The 16,888-nt window shown below is 43.1% G+C and overlaps 2 protein-coding genes across 5 annotated transcripts in view; both read left to right on the forward strand.

Moving 5' to 3' along the window:
* The window catches only part of LOC143326532 (uncharacterized), a 37,275-nt gene extending 33,534 nt beyond the window's left edge, over positions 1–3,741 (forward strand). For all 3 annotated transcript variants that reach the window (XM_076740120.1, XM_076740122.1, XM_076740121.1), the window contains exon 9: positions 1,557–3,741. In XM_076740120.1, the coding sequence (XP_076596235.1) occupies positions 1,557–2,069 (513 nt within the window). In that variant the 3' untranslated portion in view covers positions 2,070–3,741. The remainder of the gene's footprint in view (positions 1–1,556) is intronic.
* A 2,199-nt stretch (positions 3,742–5,940) lies between these two features.
* Positions 5,941–16,888, forward strand: part of slc2a4rg (SLC2A4 regulator) — a 31,996-nt gene continuing 21,048 nt past the window's right edge. The window contains exons 1-2 of one of the 2 annotated variants that reach the window (XM_076740199.1): positions 5,941–6,469; positions 7,912–8,147. In XM_076740199.1, the coding sequence (XP_076596314.1) occupies positions 6,200–6,469; positions 7,912–8,147 (506 nt within the window). In that variant the 5' untranslated portion in view covers positions 5,941–6,199. The remainder of the gene's footprint in view (positions 6,470–7,911; positions 8,148–16,888) is intronic. The other variant, XM_076740198.1, reaches the window with a different exon arrangement.

A 16,888-nucleotide genomic window follows, 5' to 3' on the forward strand; every position in this document is an offset into this window, starting at 1 on the left:
AGAGGAGCTCAGGCACTGTGGAGGAGGTTACAATGCACAGGCTTCCTCAACAGCTGCAGCCCAGTTTTGAAATCCCCATCATCTTGTGACTTCCTTCCTCTGCTGCACAGAGCTGCAGATTCTGTGTGCACAAATGCAAACACACACTTGCAAATACACACACACACACACACACACACACACACACACACACACACACACACACCGCACATTGTGTGCACACGCTTGTAGCATACGCCAGGGTCTTTGTTTATCCAAAAAGGTCACACAAGAGATTTGTGGGGCCAGGCTATGTGTGTCACCTGAGGTCAGTCCGAGACAGACAGAGAGAAAGAAAGAGAGATACTCAGTTAAAGTAGCAGCGGTTTGTATTTAAATTATATTTTGTCAGATTAACTAATCTTATATTTTCTCTCATATGAGACATGTAATGTAAAGGTACCATGAAAGGAAAAGCAAGGTGAACACGTACACAGAAAACAGAGTCACAAGTTGTCTCTGTGCTCTCAGGTTTCAGGTTTTTGGGAGCGAAACAAAAACAAGCCTAATCTGTCGAGTGTGTTTTGGAGAGAGAGAGTTTGCATAGCCAGTGTTTCTCAGGGCCACTAGAGCAGAGCTGCTGGTCTGGGTGTGAACACGGAAGGTAAACATTACCATGTCCCACAATCCTCTGCTCTTATGCTCCCCTTGTGGAATTTTGACACAGAAATGCCAAAGGTCACAGCACTGGTTTATCCAAATTCCCCACAAGACCTCACACATGCCTCTAAGTTATGTGTCCTAGATATGAAATTTGACATGCATCACTGTAATCGCAAACATGCAGACGCTGTGTGTATTTACAGACACATGCATGCATGCCGACACATGCATTTAAAGCAAATGAGATGTGAGCATAGTCCATTAGTGAGCACCACTTAGCAGGGGGTTTTTTTTCCAGCAAGTTGGCTGTTGTCCAGATCTTTCACAGCATACCCTGCTGTTCTATTGCCAAAGCGGTTGTGGTGAAATTTTAACAGGTCCATCCAGTGCAAAGCTAACTCTGTCTCTCTGCCTAGACCTCAACTGACTGATAACACAGTTTACTCTGTCTTATCCTACCCCGTCAAAGTAGGTCAGGTTACAGCACAGAGTGAGCTCTGTCAACGCATGTGCAAACTACCGCGCGCACACCCACACAACCCATGCTCACACGTTCATTTGCACACCAAGCTATCGGCATTATATGTTTACTCTCATGTTCACATATTTTGCTTTAATGTCTGGCATACATGCAGACAGACGTGTATAAATATAGACAGCCTGCATATACTCATAGCTAATTCAGAAACTTGAGACTTAAAGGTGGGAAAGATGTGATACAGTGACATTTAAATCCCAGCACTGCACAGCATTTGCAGGCTGTATAGCAGTTCACTTATAGAAACAAGGCCGTGGATGAAATAGAATCACAGTCACCTTCTTTTTCAAGAGCTGTCACCCACAGACTGTAGGATAGAGTTGTAATGTAGTTCAGTATCATTAAGTGACACCACACTCTGCTCTTGTCCTGTCAGATTGCAGACACCTACTCCATCGTGTGTAAAACCCAGAAGAAGAAACCTCCTATGGAAAACAACGGATCGAAGACCCTCCCACGCTCCTTTGGTGGAGAGAGAAATGCAGGTTCACGGGGCCGAGGCCGAGGAGTGCAAGGCCAGGCGCGTTCACAGGAGGAGCCCTGCTACGAGCCAGTAGGAGACAGGTCCTGGTCCACGTGTGCAGTGGCCGAGCCTGACCCCGCATATGCTACTATCGACACCCACCGGAAACGTGAGCAGGCGGGAACCAATAACAGCACAGCTGGGGGCAATGCCACTCTGAAGAGGAAGAAGCAGACGCCGCAGCAGCAGGCAGCTCCAGCGGCACCTCAGGGCTCAGGACCCACCGCCCTGCCTGTAAGAGGCCTGCCTGGTGGGGAAAACTTCTATGAGACCATCAGCGATGTGAAACAGGGGGCCAATAGCTCCAGCACCACCACCATCTTCACCTTCAACGATGGGATGGAGATGTACGTCACTGGCCTGTAGCTGGCTGACAGGCAGAAAGGGCCCTGAACCCACTGGTACAGAGTCATGAAAGGGACCCTGCTGCTCACTGGCCAACAGGTTGCTGTACATAGATACAAGGCCCTCTGTAGAGAAACAACATGAGGATCCATTTTGTAATGACATCAGGTACAAGCAGGGTCTTAATCCAGGTTCAGACTTCCTTTGATTGGTCTGTACTTCAGAACCAGCCTAAGCCTAGTCCAGCCCAAATATGGACCAAATATGTTTTAACAAAAAAAAAAAAAAAAGATTGATAAGAAAACTGGAATATACATCTTCAACCTACTGTGTCACTGATCATACTCACCTGTTTGTGCATCATTTTCCATTATATCTTTATTTTTATATGAACACTGTACTCTTTAAAGAGTATGTGGTGTAACTCACAACCTTTAATATATATTAAAAAAATAAATGTGCATGCATTGTGCAAACACACACCTGAAAAAAAAAAACAGTAGTAGCAAGGGAACCGGGTATATGAGGAGTATGAGGCACACTCTTCGCTATTGTCACCCATATACACACACACACCAACGCACGCATTCACATACGCCTCATCTAGGGGAGACTTATGTAATATAAGCAGATGGATGTCACAGGTATTTGCAGGTACTTAACTTCCTCTAAGCAAACATCTCAAACAGGTTCTCTGTGCACACTAGCCAGTTCCCTAGCACTCAGCATTGTGGTGCTTTGTTCGAACATAGGCCTAGAATTTGCAGGCCTGCTTAATTAAACACAGAAGTAATTGAAGGCTACAATCCCCATTTCACAATTTACAATCAGTGTGCCCCTAAACGTGTTAGCAGTGCACACGATAACTATAAAACATGACTTTGATCAATAATGTAGCCTTCAAGTAAGTTATGAGATTAGTTAACATTCCACGCTCAGATTTGACAAACATCTGTAGCTGGAGGCATGACACACGCTAACACCCCCACCCCTCCTCGCCCCCTCACAGAACACACACACACACACCCACACCCACACCCACACACACACACACACACAGGTACACGCATACTTGGCAGAGTCACACAAGGTAAAGCGAGTCATCAGGACATCGAATGGGTTGTGCAAGAACTTCCCCAGAGTGATATGGGTAGCAGATTTCACAACGTGAGACCATTACTGTATTACTATAAATAAATATAATAAATGAAAGAAGAATATTTACAAAAATAAAGAAGACGGGTTTAGAAAGGATAGTAACATGAATTTATAAATGCTACTGCGTCAGAAAGTATGTAAAAACAAATGCACTCTGTGTTTTAATGCACTGTTTATTTTTTCTTACCTACTGACAATACCATTGGTTGAATAGCTCATGCCACTGCCATGAAAACAATATGTTTATGTTGTTGGTGCAATTTTTTCCTGCTTGATCAAAAAAGTGCATGCTTTGATATATGGAGATGAAAACAAATATTGTGGTATTTAAATGATCTCTTGTTTGTTGATCTTTTCTGTTGTACTTTTCCCCCCATGTGATGCAAAGCAGCATTCAGTTTTTTCCAAAGTAACAAGTTGGAGGAGGAGGAAGAGGGGAGAGGAATAGAAAGATAGTGAGAAGCCATTAGGAGTTTGAGGGAGAGCATTGTTTATTCTCCGCTCTGGGGGAGCAAGAAAGAGCGTTAGTGGTGAGGAGGGAGCAGAAGAACAGCTAGTAGAAAGCTGGATGAGGATCACTGCAAATGGACACATACCCAAAGGACACTCCTCCTGCCGATACGTGTTTTTGCGTGCACACACTGGCAGGCGCGCACACACATGCACTGCAACATTGAGCCATGTGCATTTAGGGGATGAAGCACACTTTGCTTCCACTTGGTCAGCCCTTGCATATACTCCCTCCTCCAGCTGTGCTCATCCTCTAATAACCGACACAGACCTCGCTTTTCTTTGCTTCACCTCTCTTTCTCGCTGTGCAGGGGTGGGGCTTTTGATGTCCAGTTCTGAAGGACTCAGGGAGTGATATAAGGGTTGGCGGGGGCGGGGGGGAGGGGGTCAGGCCAACCCCAGTCTGATATCAACAATGCACCAACGGCTCAACTACTGCCTGATATGAGAAATGGCTAACAGCTGAGACGCTTAACAAGCTCTGTCGAGGCTTCCCTTAGACAATGCTGGCTGGAAATCGCTATCACACTTAATCCTTTTTCTCTGGCTGTCACTTTATGTGTCATATTTTCTTTATCCTGAGACAAAGCACTGATCTGATATATTTCGCCGAACACTGTTATACACTGATCGAGACAGATGTTCATTGCACAAACAAATACAGTATGATGATGTAAATGTGTAAAATACTCTGTTGCTGTTCTGATGTTGTTCCAATGTAACATACAGTATACAGTATATTTGTTGAAAAAAAAAAGATGGTTATCACAGACACATTGTACTTTGTGGATGCAAAATGTTTCATGCTTTCCATGCGGATACAGATGCTGTTTGTTAATTGTCTTCAGATATAATTATGGGCCAATACTGCTGTGACAGCTGTAGCCAATGTTGTATGTTCTTAAAGCACAGGGTTTAGTTGGAAAATAATAAATATAATAAAATATAGTGTGACAGTGCAGATATGCAAAAGATTGTAATGTTTTATATTAACCTTCATAAAATATTCAAATGAGTTTTTACTTTTCTAATAAAGTGGCACATTATAACGTGTTTGTCTTTTGCCTGTAGTCTTATTACTTTGCACAAACTGGGCAGCACCACAGTATCAGTTATTATGGCTTTGAAGCAGCCTCACAGTAATAGCTGTAGCTTGCAATAAATGCAGCTTGCAATAAAATGTGTTTGTATGAAATTAAGCAATAAACCAGAAATGTAGAGGTGCCTCTGTGGGCATTTTTGGATAGGTTAGATAAAGAGGCAATGAAGTGCCTCCAATAATGGAAATAAAAAGAAAACAAATGGCAGTATATCTTTCCATGATAGCAGCTGTTTGATCTTGTTTATGAACTGCACATTTCCACCAAGCACTCCAGTTCTAGGTCGAAAAAAAAAAAAAAAGATATTACTTAGTATAGAGGCAGGAACAGTTTAGTAAATGAAATCTTTTTTTAGTATACTTCACTGTATTTTATTTAAATTATGTGGACATTTGAACACCATGAAAAGTATAACCTTTGTTTTTTACATTAGCTATTATTTACCTAATGTAGTGCAGTACAAAAGCAAGGTGTCTGTTATGAGTGTATGACGTAATCAAGTCAACATAATAAAATGATCTCAACATGATTTAAATCAACTAACTTTGTGATGGTTATGAAACTGAACCTTGCTTCAGAAACCTCAGTATTTACTGCAGGACTACGTCCTTGGATTCTATTATTTTGCAACAGGGGTTCGTGTTATTGTGTCCACACACTATTCTGTTCATTTTGCATTATAACGATAGGAAATGAACAGCCTCCACTTGCCGACAAAGAAAGGGCTTTCTAACTTTTATGGGAGGACACGATCTCACCAAAGACGTTTCATTTCATCGACAATAATCTGCTTGTGAAGTGCGGTGAGTGCAAGTAAAAAAACAAGGCACTAAATTGCCATTTCATTAGCAAAAACTAAAAATGCGCAGTTTGCCACAGAGGCCTGCAGACTGCTTCCCCTCTGCTCCTCTGCCTAGCTTGTCTCGCCGACCGGCTCTTCGTCGTACACAGACACCGGCCGGTAAACTGTAGGACACGCCCCCTCCCCTCTTCCACCCACATTACTTGGTTTAGAAAAAAAAGTGATTGACGCAGAAAAACTAGCCAATCAGAGGCCGCATCACTGTGGACGCGTGCCAGAATGTAATGTTTATGTACGCAGCGACCAATAGGAGTGAAGTGGAGGGGGCGTGGAATTCTTTTGGAGGAAAGAGGCAAAACAATCTTTTATCCTCCTGACCGGGCGGCTTTTTGGATATCCTGGGTAGTGGTGGTGGCGGCGGTGGTGGAAACTTTACATGTAGACTAGAATAGAAGTTAAGACACAGACAACACCTATCAACTCGCGACAATCCTGATAAATGTATCTAACTCCAACATTTTGCACTAAAATCTATAGAAAGCTGGTTTTCTTTCTTTAGTCTCCACTCACCCTCTCTGAATATGGATTCCAGATATATTTTGGAGAAGTCGTCGGTTGCGACAAGGGTCGGCGGTGCGGATTTTAACTGCCTGGCAGGCCGCTCCGTGCTCCGCGACACCCGTGTCCCCACGGTGGAGAAAAACGGTCCCATGCCGGCGTACACAAACGGGCACGTCCTCCTCAAATGTGTAATGGACGGCGGCTCAGCGGCGGAGGTTAAAGGCGAGAGAAGCTCTTCAAAAGGGAACGGACTTTCTCCGAGTGGTCGAATACCACACGACATGGAAAAAGTAAGTGGCGTTTATCCTTGTGAAGTGTTCACCGGCAGTGAAGTGTACAGCCAAGTTACAGCACAGATAATATCAACATTAAACTGTCATTACGCTGGATAACGTTAAGTTTGACAGCTCTCGCGCGCCGTTATTACATTTTAACGGTTGCAGAATGCGACCGTGAAGCTCTCACGAGACTGCAGTTGTATATTGTGTTTTGAGGACCACGGTCACAGCTCTTAACCCACTTTTTTTTAAAGTGTCGGTAGATTTCACCAGCTACTGCCAACGCTTGTTTGTGAGTAATTACGTCGTATCAAAACCGCTTTAAATGGCGGCTCATTTTGTGTGCAAAGTTTACAGAAAAGGGGGGCAGGGACTTCAAACTACTAGCCACCCCTCTTCCCCCATAACTTTCGGGTGGAGCTACAGTGAGGGCTTCCTGGCTGCACAGCACGGCCCGGCCTCCAGCACACCACTGAGCTAGTAATATTGCTTTCTAGTGGACATGTGATATGTTTCTCTCTAACGCAGTAGTTATTTGTTTGCATGTGTTTTTGCATTGTATTCTCAACATTTCGTGGTCCACGTGTGCTTCTTTTTGCAGGATCAGTAATTGAATCATGTCATATACTAAATAATTGCACCCTCAAATCTGCATAGATGGCAAACTGCCACACCCACTTTTGAAATGGATCAGATAGCTTTTTATTCAAATAAGTTGAGTGCATGACTGTGTCTGTTTATTTTAGCATGTGCAGTGTGATCATTAGGGTTAGGGCCAGCAGTTGAACATGAGCCAAAGCTTTATTGTGGGTTTTGGGAATTAACATTTGAATTGACATGTTTATTTTAGAGCTGCAGCTTTTTATTTATTTAAATTAATTTGTTTATTTAAACAATTAGTCCATAAATCTTTCTATGTTTTTTGTAAGTGACAGTAAAAACAAGCAAACAGGAAATTGCCGTGGGCTCTTAAGAAATTGAGAATATAATTTTTTTTTCACAATTTTTAAAACATTTTATAGACAGGAAAAAAAAAAATTCTTCAGATTAATCGATGATGAAAGTAATGGTGCATTTTTCATGACCATGTTTCTCATTTAAACCGTTTTCCCATTTTCATTTGGCTTTTAAAAGAGTTTTACATACAAAGAAAACATACAAGTCAGTCAATTAAAAGAGAAGATGCGAGTTGTAACCTAAAGCATCAAACTCACAAGTTATGTATTTATTTACAGTATTAAGTGTCAACAGTATTACTCTGTATTACTTTGAGAAATTGTTTTGTTTTTTTTGTTTTTTTGTCTTGTATGGTTTGCTCAAGACAAATATTTGAAGACTGTCATGTGGATGAATTCCTGGTGTCTGTGATGAGTCAAATTATAAACCTCAGGTTGAAAAACCATCAAGAAAGAGAACAATGGCTGATTTTAATGTGTTACTCATTCATTTTCTAGACTGGTCTAGGGGACCAAAAAGACACCGGTTTCACTGGGGTCCTGAAGAGGGCCAGTCCTACTCACTGCCCAGGCATCAACGGGCAGTTGCCAGGCGTCTTCATGCACTTGGACATCAGGAACCCGGTGAAACAGGCAGAGCTGGTCAACAGCTTCAGGGCAGCACAAGGGCGAAACGCACCACCGACAGAGAGACAACCCCTGCCCTCCTCACACATACCTGTCCCCAGAAACAGGTATGGAGAGCCGCTGACATCTACAGTCATGAAGCCCTTTTGTATCTTCATATTTATGTTTTCTTCATAGTGTTGCATGTTATGTGAAAGGTCCGTCACTTTCAAGCAATACACCCATTTGATGTGATTAAAACTTGGCATTTGAACATGAACTTTGGGGCAGATGTATAATAAACCCCAGTGGATTCTGGAGCGCATTGTTATTTATCAGACATATTTTTGTGTGCGTGGCTATTTCTGTTCAGCCTCGTCCAGGGGCTAATTCGACACTGCATTTGTGGTGATAAAAATAATCCACAACTTTCATATTCAACTCCAAACCTGTGTTCCTTAACAGAGTCTTGACTAGAAGTGGAATTCACCCTCTGGCTACAACTGTACAGTGGTTTGGGCATGAATGGTGTGGGGGCGTACTGGTCAACTGACCACATGTTTGGTGTTCCATCCAGAATAGTTTCGAAATATGCCCTAAGAGGGCCAGAGCTGGAGCTGAGGGCCTGGATTGCCCAATCACTTGACAGAAGGAAAAGAGAGAGAAAGAATGAGATAAATTCAGTGTGTCGGCGTTGTTTACTGATAAATCAGTGAAATGCATTTGGGAAAGTTTTTACTAATCAGGCATCTCAGTGTCTTGCTTGGTTGTCTCTGCAGTACACTAGTGCAGTATATAGTGCTATCCCCTTTAAGGCTCTTTTTAAAGGCCAGGCTAGAGGATATGTCAGTGTGACACGCTCACTGTGTGTCTGACAGGAAGATGAGCTTTGTTGTGTGTTTTATTTGAAGTTATATACGCAGTCAGACACAGACAAATGATCATTTGTACTCATGGCAGTCTGTGATAGTCCTTACGGCCAATTTACATGCACATACAGACTGTTTCACAGAGAAGAAGCAGAAAATGCATCCAGGGACAAGCCAAGAGCACTGATAAGTGATTATGTAACAGTAAAGAGGACTGGGAGAGGCTGTAGGCGGCGCCTAAGCACTCTTTCTTTCATTTTACACAGCTATTGGTTACTGTCTTTATCTGTCAGACGGCACTTAGACAGTAACAAAATGCCCGGTGGCAGTACAGTACAGTCTAAAAAGTGAGCAGCACTTCATCAAATCTGCTTAAAAACATGAGGGCTTTTTTCCTGAGCCTTTGCACAAACATTTTTAAACATGTTAGGATTATTACAAATTTGTGTCAGAGTTTAGTCCATCAACAAAACAGGTTTCAACCACTGAGAGTGTGATTGATAGTAGGCGTGGTGTGTAGGGATTTAAGCCACATGCTTACTTCTGTCTTTCCTTCTCTCATCATCACGTGAACTTCACGTGCCACTGGTCATGTATGATGCGAGGGAGTGTCTCTGGGGAGCATGCAAGACTGAACATGCTTTTAAACCAGAGTGATGCTGTGCCTACTTCTTTGTGAGTGAATGTTCGAGTGTGTATGCCCACTACAGACATGTTCTCGGCCCTTCATCCAGGACTTAGCCGGATTTTAAACATCTCCACAGCATGTTGACGGCTATCTCAGCACACTGCTACTACAATAGCAAACTCTGAGTTGACGCTACACAGCCGCTGAAAGAGGTTGCATAACGTTATATAACTGTGTGGTCATATTAGCCAGGCCTCTTTGTTGTTCCGTTGACCTTTCAGATTAACTCCATGTCTTTACCCTGCTCGAATTGGCTTTTGTTTTGCAGTTGGTGACAAGAGGCTCTCGTCTCCTCTCTCACCATGAAACGAGCATCTTTCTTAACCATGTTTCACATTTTGGTTTAAACCACTTTAATATTCAGTCTAGAGCTGGACTGATATATCATTCGGCCTATTTTATCACAGATGCAAATATTGGAGATATATCGCGTATATATTGTCTAATATGCTGTCAGATATGTAGCCGATATATGAATGTCAGAATTTTTGGATTCCCCGGTATTTCAGTCTATTCTGTAAAATGATGCTTGCTTAAATTTTTATTAAGCTCATTGCACGTCTGTGTGTACATGGTACAGGTATTCGTCACAAATGTACACAAGCAGTTAGAAAATGCGCTTTAGATGTGATGTAAACCCGCTAATACTAATTCGGTGAGAACAACAATTTCACCAAGTTACATAGTTGTGCTACACTCACTCACACTTTCTCAATGTCAGTGGCGAGTTTGTGCTTGACATCCCACTCTGTGTGTGCACATCTGTGTATGTGGGTGTGACCCATTGTGCATTTGCTGCACTCTGTGCCCTGCAAAACCATTTATATTTATTTGCTCCCCACCAGATTATGTAACGCTGCCATTGTGTTACAGGATTAAATCTGTTTAAATAGACCTTAGCTGCAAAGCTGTTGCTCACCTCTGTGTTTTACATTAACCACTGTATCAGTGGCGAATTGTTTCTCACATACAATGTAGTGGTTTCACACCTAGTCTTGTCATTTTGCAAATTCTGTAAAGCAGGTCAAAACCCTTTAGACAAGCCTGGGCAAAGATCTTGCAGAAACGAGGAGGAACCAATACATTCACCAGCTCGCACATTCATCTAAACACATTCAAACCTACGCTGTTTATTTCAACACTCCCACCTGTCTTGTCAACCTTGTGTGTGTGTGTGTGCGTGTGTGTGTGTTTGTGTGTCTTGTCCTTGTTCTGTCTCTGGTTAATTCACCCACACCCCAAAGCAGAGCTCGTTCTACCTGTCACTAGTCATCAGCGTGTGATCCAGTGCCCTGATAACGGACATGACCAGTTTGAATGAACGAGAAAAAGAGGTCTGGCAAAATGAAGAGGGCACTTTGTTTTGATGTGAAAAGCTTTTCTTTCTTATCTGTCCTTGGTCAGTTACACTGTCACCAAAGCAGAGTATCATGAATAGAAAACAGCTCTGCTTTTCACATAATTACTGCCCAGTCGTTGGCTCTGATCACTAAGAGTCACCATGTGGGTTTAGGCTAGGCAGACAGGCAGGAGCAGAGTCCACCACCTCTCCATCCCCCTCTGACTACCCCACCACCAATCCTCTTCTTCTAAAGGAGACATTACAGCCGGTTGTTGAAGGTCAGGGGAACAGCTACCCACCCCCACTCCAGTCTGGGATGTCTAACCCACATCCAGACTGCTGACATGGCATCTCAAGTGGAGCAGCCGGCTGCTTCTCAGGTGTTTGTTTTCTCTTATATTTCCATATAAACCATGTTTGTTTGACTGTGTGTTTAGCATATCAGTATTATTATTAGTTGCAAAATTCCTACTGAATTTAAAGCAACACCAGCCCTTCTCTCCCTTCCAGACCGCAAGAGGTTAAAGCTCTTGCACTGACACAGGCAGGGGTGAAAGGTTGTCCTCAATGAATGGAGTCATGCGAGGGGGGAGGGTCAGATCAGGACACGAGCAAGCATCTGGCACATCCGCTGGGTTAGCCTCAGGATCCTGGTTTTGTGCTGCATAGACAGTTTATAACCTCAGTAGGTTGTAACAGACAGGTCATCATCTAATGCCGCAATTTTGTCCTGACTTACAGGTGTATGGAGGAGTGAGGATTTATTATGAAAGAAAAAGAGTTTTTATATAATCTGCGTTTTCAGGGTGCAGCTCTGCGGGTGGCTCTGAATCATTCATTCTTTAACTCTAATAAGAGCCTTCGGCTAATGGCTGAAATATGTGCTGTCTGTGTGTGTGTGTGAACATGTACAATGCCCTAACGAGACATTAATCATCCGCTGTTGTGCGGTGAAGAAGAGAAGCTAAATCAATTTCGTAAGTGAGGAGGAGAGTAGGAGGCATGAAGGAATGTTTTCTGCAAACAGTCTGCTCTGCTGCAAAAATACTGTTACGTAGACGAGGTTAGAAATGGCTCCAAAATATGAAGCATCAGTTATGCGTTACTTTAGAAATCTTTGTCTTGTTTGAGAGTGTGTATGTTGGTTGTGCACCGTACATCTGTCCTCAAGCAATGCGCCTCAGGGACAGGAAGAAACAGAAACACTTATCAAGAGGGAAGGAAACTCTTGTTGCAGCTCTGGCACCGCTGCAGTGAAATGCTTGATCGCTTGCTCACCCACACTAATAGACGCTTACATAAGGCCTCCTGTTCTGCCTCAGTAGGACTTAGAGATGCCACAGTCAACTGTCTTTTCTCTGTCTTCAATCAATCTTTCTGTCCTTCTACCCCCTTCCTCATACCAACCAGCAGCTGCTCTGCGGCTTTCCCCTCTGTCCACCAGCCTTTTCCACCTTTCTCTTCTTTCATCATAACCCTCCCACGTTTCTTGATCTTTCATGCAGCTATTATCACTCCCCTGTTGCCTTTCCCCTCTCTGCCTTTGAGTCACTGACATGCTCATAAAAGTGCCTAAAAAGTTCATTACAGTGAAGTCGGAGTTTACTTTGCTGGTGCAGTTCATAAAGCTGTCTCAGCAGTGACGCCGAGCCCCAACAGTATAAACACTGATACTGTAGTATATGCAGTATAATACAAAACTGCACCATGGTTACAAGGTTCTTCCTGAGATGTCACATTTTTTCTGCTTTGTAAACAGTCACTGCCTTTCTTTTTTCTCTCTTCCATACATCCTTTATTCATTTCTCTTGGCCTTTTGCCCTCTGCCCCTTTGTCTGAAGGCTAAATCCTTCTCAAATCCAGGGGAGATGAAGCCCCCTCTAACAACGCGAGTCTCTCTGCCAGCTAAGATTTTGACATACTCCTATAGAAAAACGATGTCAGCTGTAATCTGTCTGTTCTTTTTTTAACTCCCGTAAACACAGGTCTTAGCCATGTATGTGACATATTTTCATTTTCACTACTTTTCAGTGACTGTATCCATTCATAAGGTAGGAAAATGATAGTATACTCATCACTGGAATGTTCACAATGTTTCTGTTGGCGCTGAAATCGCAGATCCACAGACATTATAATCACAAGCCAAGGGTTGATTTTGGTTAGCAATATTTCTTCAGTGTGTAGCAAATTCAAAGCTTCTTTTTCTTAAAATCACATGGACTGATCCGATGATGTGATTATCCGTTCGGCCTGTAGATTACAATGATAAAACTAATCTTTATTTCCTCTCACTGTGGCAGATTAATCGGCACAAGGTAGGTAAATTTTCTGAACGCTCCAGTGAATACGCAGATTGTCCCAAAAGCAGATCCTTGGTGGTGGAGAGTAAGACTTTTAAAGTTAAAATGTTCTGGAAGCCCTTAGTTTCATGGGTTTCGCTCCCTCCTGCTCTCAATCACTTATAAATATCCTCACATACAAACACACACACACACGCACATGGTCTTGCGCAACTCTAACATAAGTCATCCCAGTCTGCCGATGACAAGCAGTGAAATTCAGCCCAGACTCCAAACAGAGAGAAGTCTGAGAAACGTCTAACACTTTGTACTGCGCAGAGCCGAATGGCCTACATCTGCTTTAATGCTGGTGCTTTTTCATTAGTGCTCAGCATGTCGTTGAATATGCTCTCCTCTTTCTCTGATAGGAAACCTATTTTACTTTTCTTTCTCTATCAGGAAATATCTGAAATACTTTTCTTATTCGGGCTGCTTTTTCCAATAAATATTAGCTGTTGTTTAGTTTTCTGTAGTTTATATGTTTAAATTTTCAAATATGACAACAATCTGAGCCACCGCCCCCCCCTCCTCCATCATCTCCTCTTCTCTCCCTTTTTCTGTGCCAGTAACCCATGAAAGATCAAGGCCACCCTCACCTCACTGCAGCAGCATGTAGGAGATGGAAAATGCAGTGCTGGCTGAGGTTTCCCACTGCATCCCGCGTAACGTCAGATGTCCACGATCTCACTTGTAATTAAAGGATTATCGACAGCCCTGTCTTTTGGTTTAGTTGTGGAAGAGAGCTGTACTGAACTTCTGGAATTCCAATTGATTTTGTGTTGACACAGTTAAGTAATGTGAGCATTGACCTTTCAAAATGCACAGGCCTGCAAGGGATTGGGTAAATCAAAGCGTGAAAAGCACTGCGTGGATGGGAAGGCTGCTGTACTCCGTTCAAATACATTTCAAAGAGTCAGCTTGAATAAACAATTTTAAACAGCGGTGCCACACCCAGGCTGCAAGAACCAGTGGGCCCAGTTCCTCATAAGCTCCCAGAAACCCCCTATTCTTTGTGTGTCCTCAAGTGTGTGTGTGTGTGTGTGTGTGTGTATAGACACGCACATCCTTAACAATAGAGCTGTGTGTTCCTGGATAATGACTTCTCCTCGTGCCCTCGAACGATGGTGCCGGGGGACAAGACGATCGATCAAGTTGTGTGTTTTCCTTTTTTCCCCTTCGTTTTCCTTTTCCCTCTCACATAAAGCATGCAAACGCTTTCATTTTGCACCCACGGTGAGGTAGTCAGGTTTCATTTAACACAAATATGCCAGTAACGCTGCGCTCCTGTCACCTCCTGGGTGTTGTATCACGCATCAAAGTATTTGTCCTGCCGAGTCAGCTGGCAGTGTTTACACATAATGTTGACATGTCGTACATCCACAGTTGCATACTCAAAGTTATGTGTACGTCTGTATCTGATGTTCATGGGCCCTCTTTGTGGAGTAATACAGAGAGAAAGGGAGAGAGGGAGGAGGGGGGCGAGGTTGACAGCTTCTTGCTCTGTGTGCACAATGTTTGTTTTTTCACCCATTAGCTTGGGATCTGTGGTCTCCCTGTAGCTATAAACTTGTTTATAAAGATAAAGATAGATTTTTCACAGAAGTTCTCTCTTTTGGTTAGCTAAACCTCACCAATCCTGTTGTTTTGTATCTATATGGGTTACCCACAGGTCCTTAAAAAAGACTGAGGAGAGAAGTTGAATTTTTTCACCGTCTAAAATTGTGGAAAGGTGTTTAAAGGTGTTTTAGGCAAGAGCGGTTTTTTGAGCCCAGTAGTCTCTTTAAACGGGAGCAGTCACACACCCCTGGACTCCTTTGACTGCTGCCAAGATAACGTGGAGATTTCCGGCCTGGGGGGAGGTAGAAAGTATCCCTGCTTAATCTTAGTGGTGGTGGCTTCCAGCACCAACATGCCACTGCACAAAGCATTGAGTGTACGAGGCTGTCCAGTTAGGTGCAGAGCAGAGCCCCGATCGCTGCCCACATAACCTCAGAAAGTCTTGTTGCTGTTCCGGGGCATTGGAATACTGAGAGATTTTCACAATGTGGTAATTCTCACTCTTTTCTGATCGGCTGCATTTCCACCCACGCTTGTTTTTCACCCACAGTTGGAAATGTGTGTGTATATATTTTTTCTTGTTAGGTTGATATACAATAGACGTTGGTGTAGCCCCTTCAAGCCTGACATATTTCATGAGGTTTGTGTTATTGTGATTTATGCACAGGGCACGTCTCCTGTCTAACAGCATTTGCTTTTCCTCGCTCCTGTCCGATCTGCCCCAATCCGGTTTGGACCAAGAATCAACACCGTGGTCACAATATATATACTAGCCTGTGTTTACACTGTGTTTTGTTCACCCTAATTACACCACGAGGAAACGAGAGCAACGGCAGGAGAGACACAAAGAGAGACAGAGAGAGAGAAAGGGAAGGCACAGGATAATACCAGTAAATGAAACAGTTTTGACAGTCACCTCCTTCAAATTATTACAGCTGGTGCAGCATTAAGATATCAGAGCACGTTGTCTTCCTTTCAGAAGAATGCATTTGCTGCCCGTTCCACCGCCTTTGCCTGATCTACATTGTCCACTCACACTAGTGTCATTATATCAATTCATCATTTTCTGCTCTGCTTGCTCACGGTCATGTGACATCCACAGGAAGACATGAAGAAATCCCTCATAAACATGTTGACAAGATCTTATCGTGCATTTCTTTTTGCTTGTGGCCTTATTTTAGGTCAGCTGCACCCCGTGTCTTAAAAAGTAACCATTAATATACTGATTAACATATAGCATGCATTGTACTATTGCAGAAAATGTAAAGAAGATGCTGGTAGTAGTAAATGGGCTGCAATTGAGCAACAACAATATTATTCTTATAAGCTGTCAGATTAAGACAGAGAGAAAGGGGAAGTGAAACAGGGAAAAATAAAGACCATCTCTGTACCTATAAGAGCATAAAGGGACCAGGAAGTGTTAAACATTTTATTGGCATGCTGAGCAGCTGTTTCTGTCTCCGGTTTCACTTCAGCTCTCCTTAATGGGATGGGGGGGGGGGGGGGGTCATGTCAGCCTCCTTACATTTGACCAGATGCACCGACGCGGCCTGAAGGTGCCAAGTACGTGCAGGTCTGCATGTCTTATGCGGGTGAACGAATGAGGTGTAGTGGTTCGTTGGTATTTCTGAAGCTGGATCTCTTCTAAGCCTCCGAGGCCTCACTAGCTTAACACGAGGCTCCTGTCCACTGTCCAAACAGTATTACCCCGTCTTTAAACCTGCCTAACTGCTGTATAGGGATGAGTACCAAAACCTGGTATTAAACAGGTCCCTGGTTTAAATGATTAAAGACAGTAGTATTTATAAGCTCTGACGTTACTGGTTCTGCTCTGGGTGTTGGAGACAGTAAGAAAATAGAAGAATAATAATGTTGTTAGTGGGTTTTTACATTTGACAGTTTGCAGCATCAAGTTTGACAGTTCGTTTGATGAGCTTTGGAATTGCAGTTGACAAATCAATCTCAACTTAAGAGCACCCATTTGTTCCGGAGCTTTTGAACATATCACAAGATCCTCATCAGCAGATTGAATTTGCTCAGGAACCTGTAGCTGTTCACACTTTAATTCTACAAC

The sequence above is a fragment of the Chaetodon auriga genome, chromosome 10 (assembly GCF_051107435.1).
Source record: "Chaetodon auriga isolate fChaAug3 chromosome 10, fChaAug3.hap1, whole genome shotgun sequence".
Lineage (NCBI taxonomy): Eukaryota > Metazoa > Chordata > Actinopteri > Chaetodontiformes > Chaetodontidae > Chaetodon > Chaetodon auriga.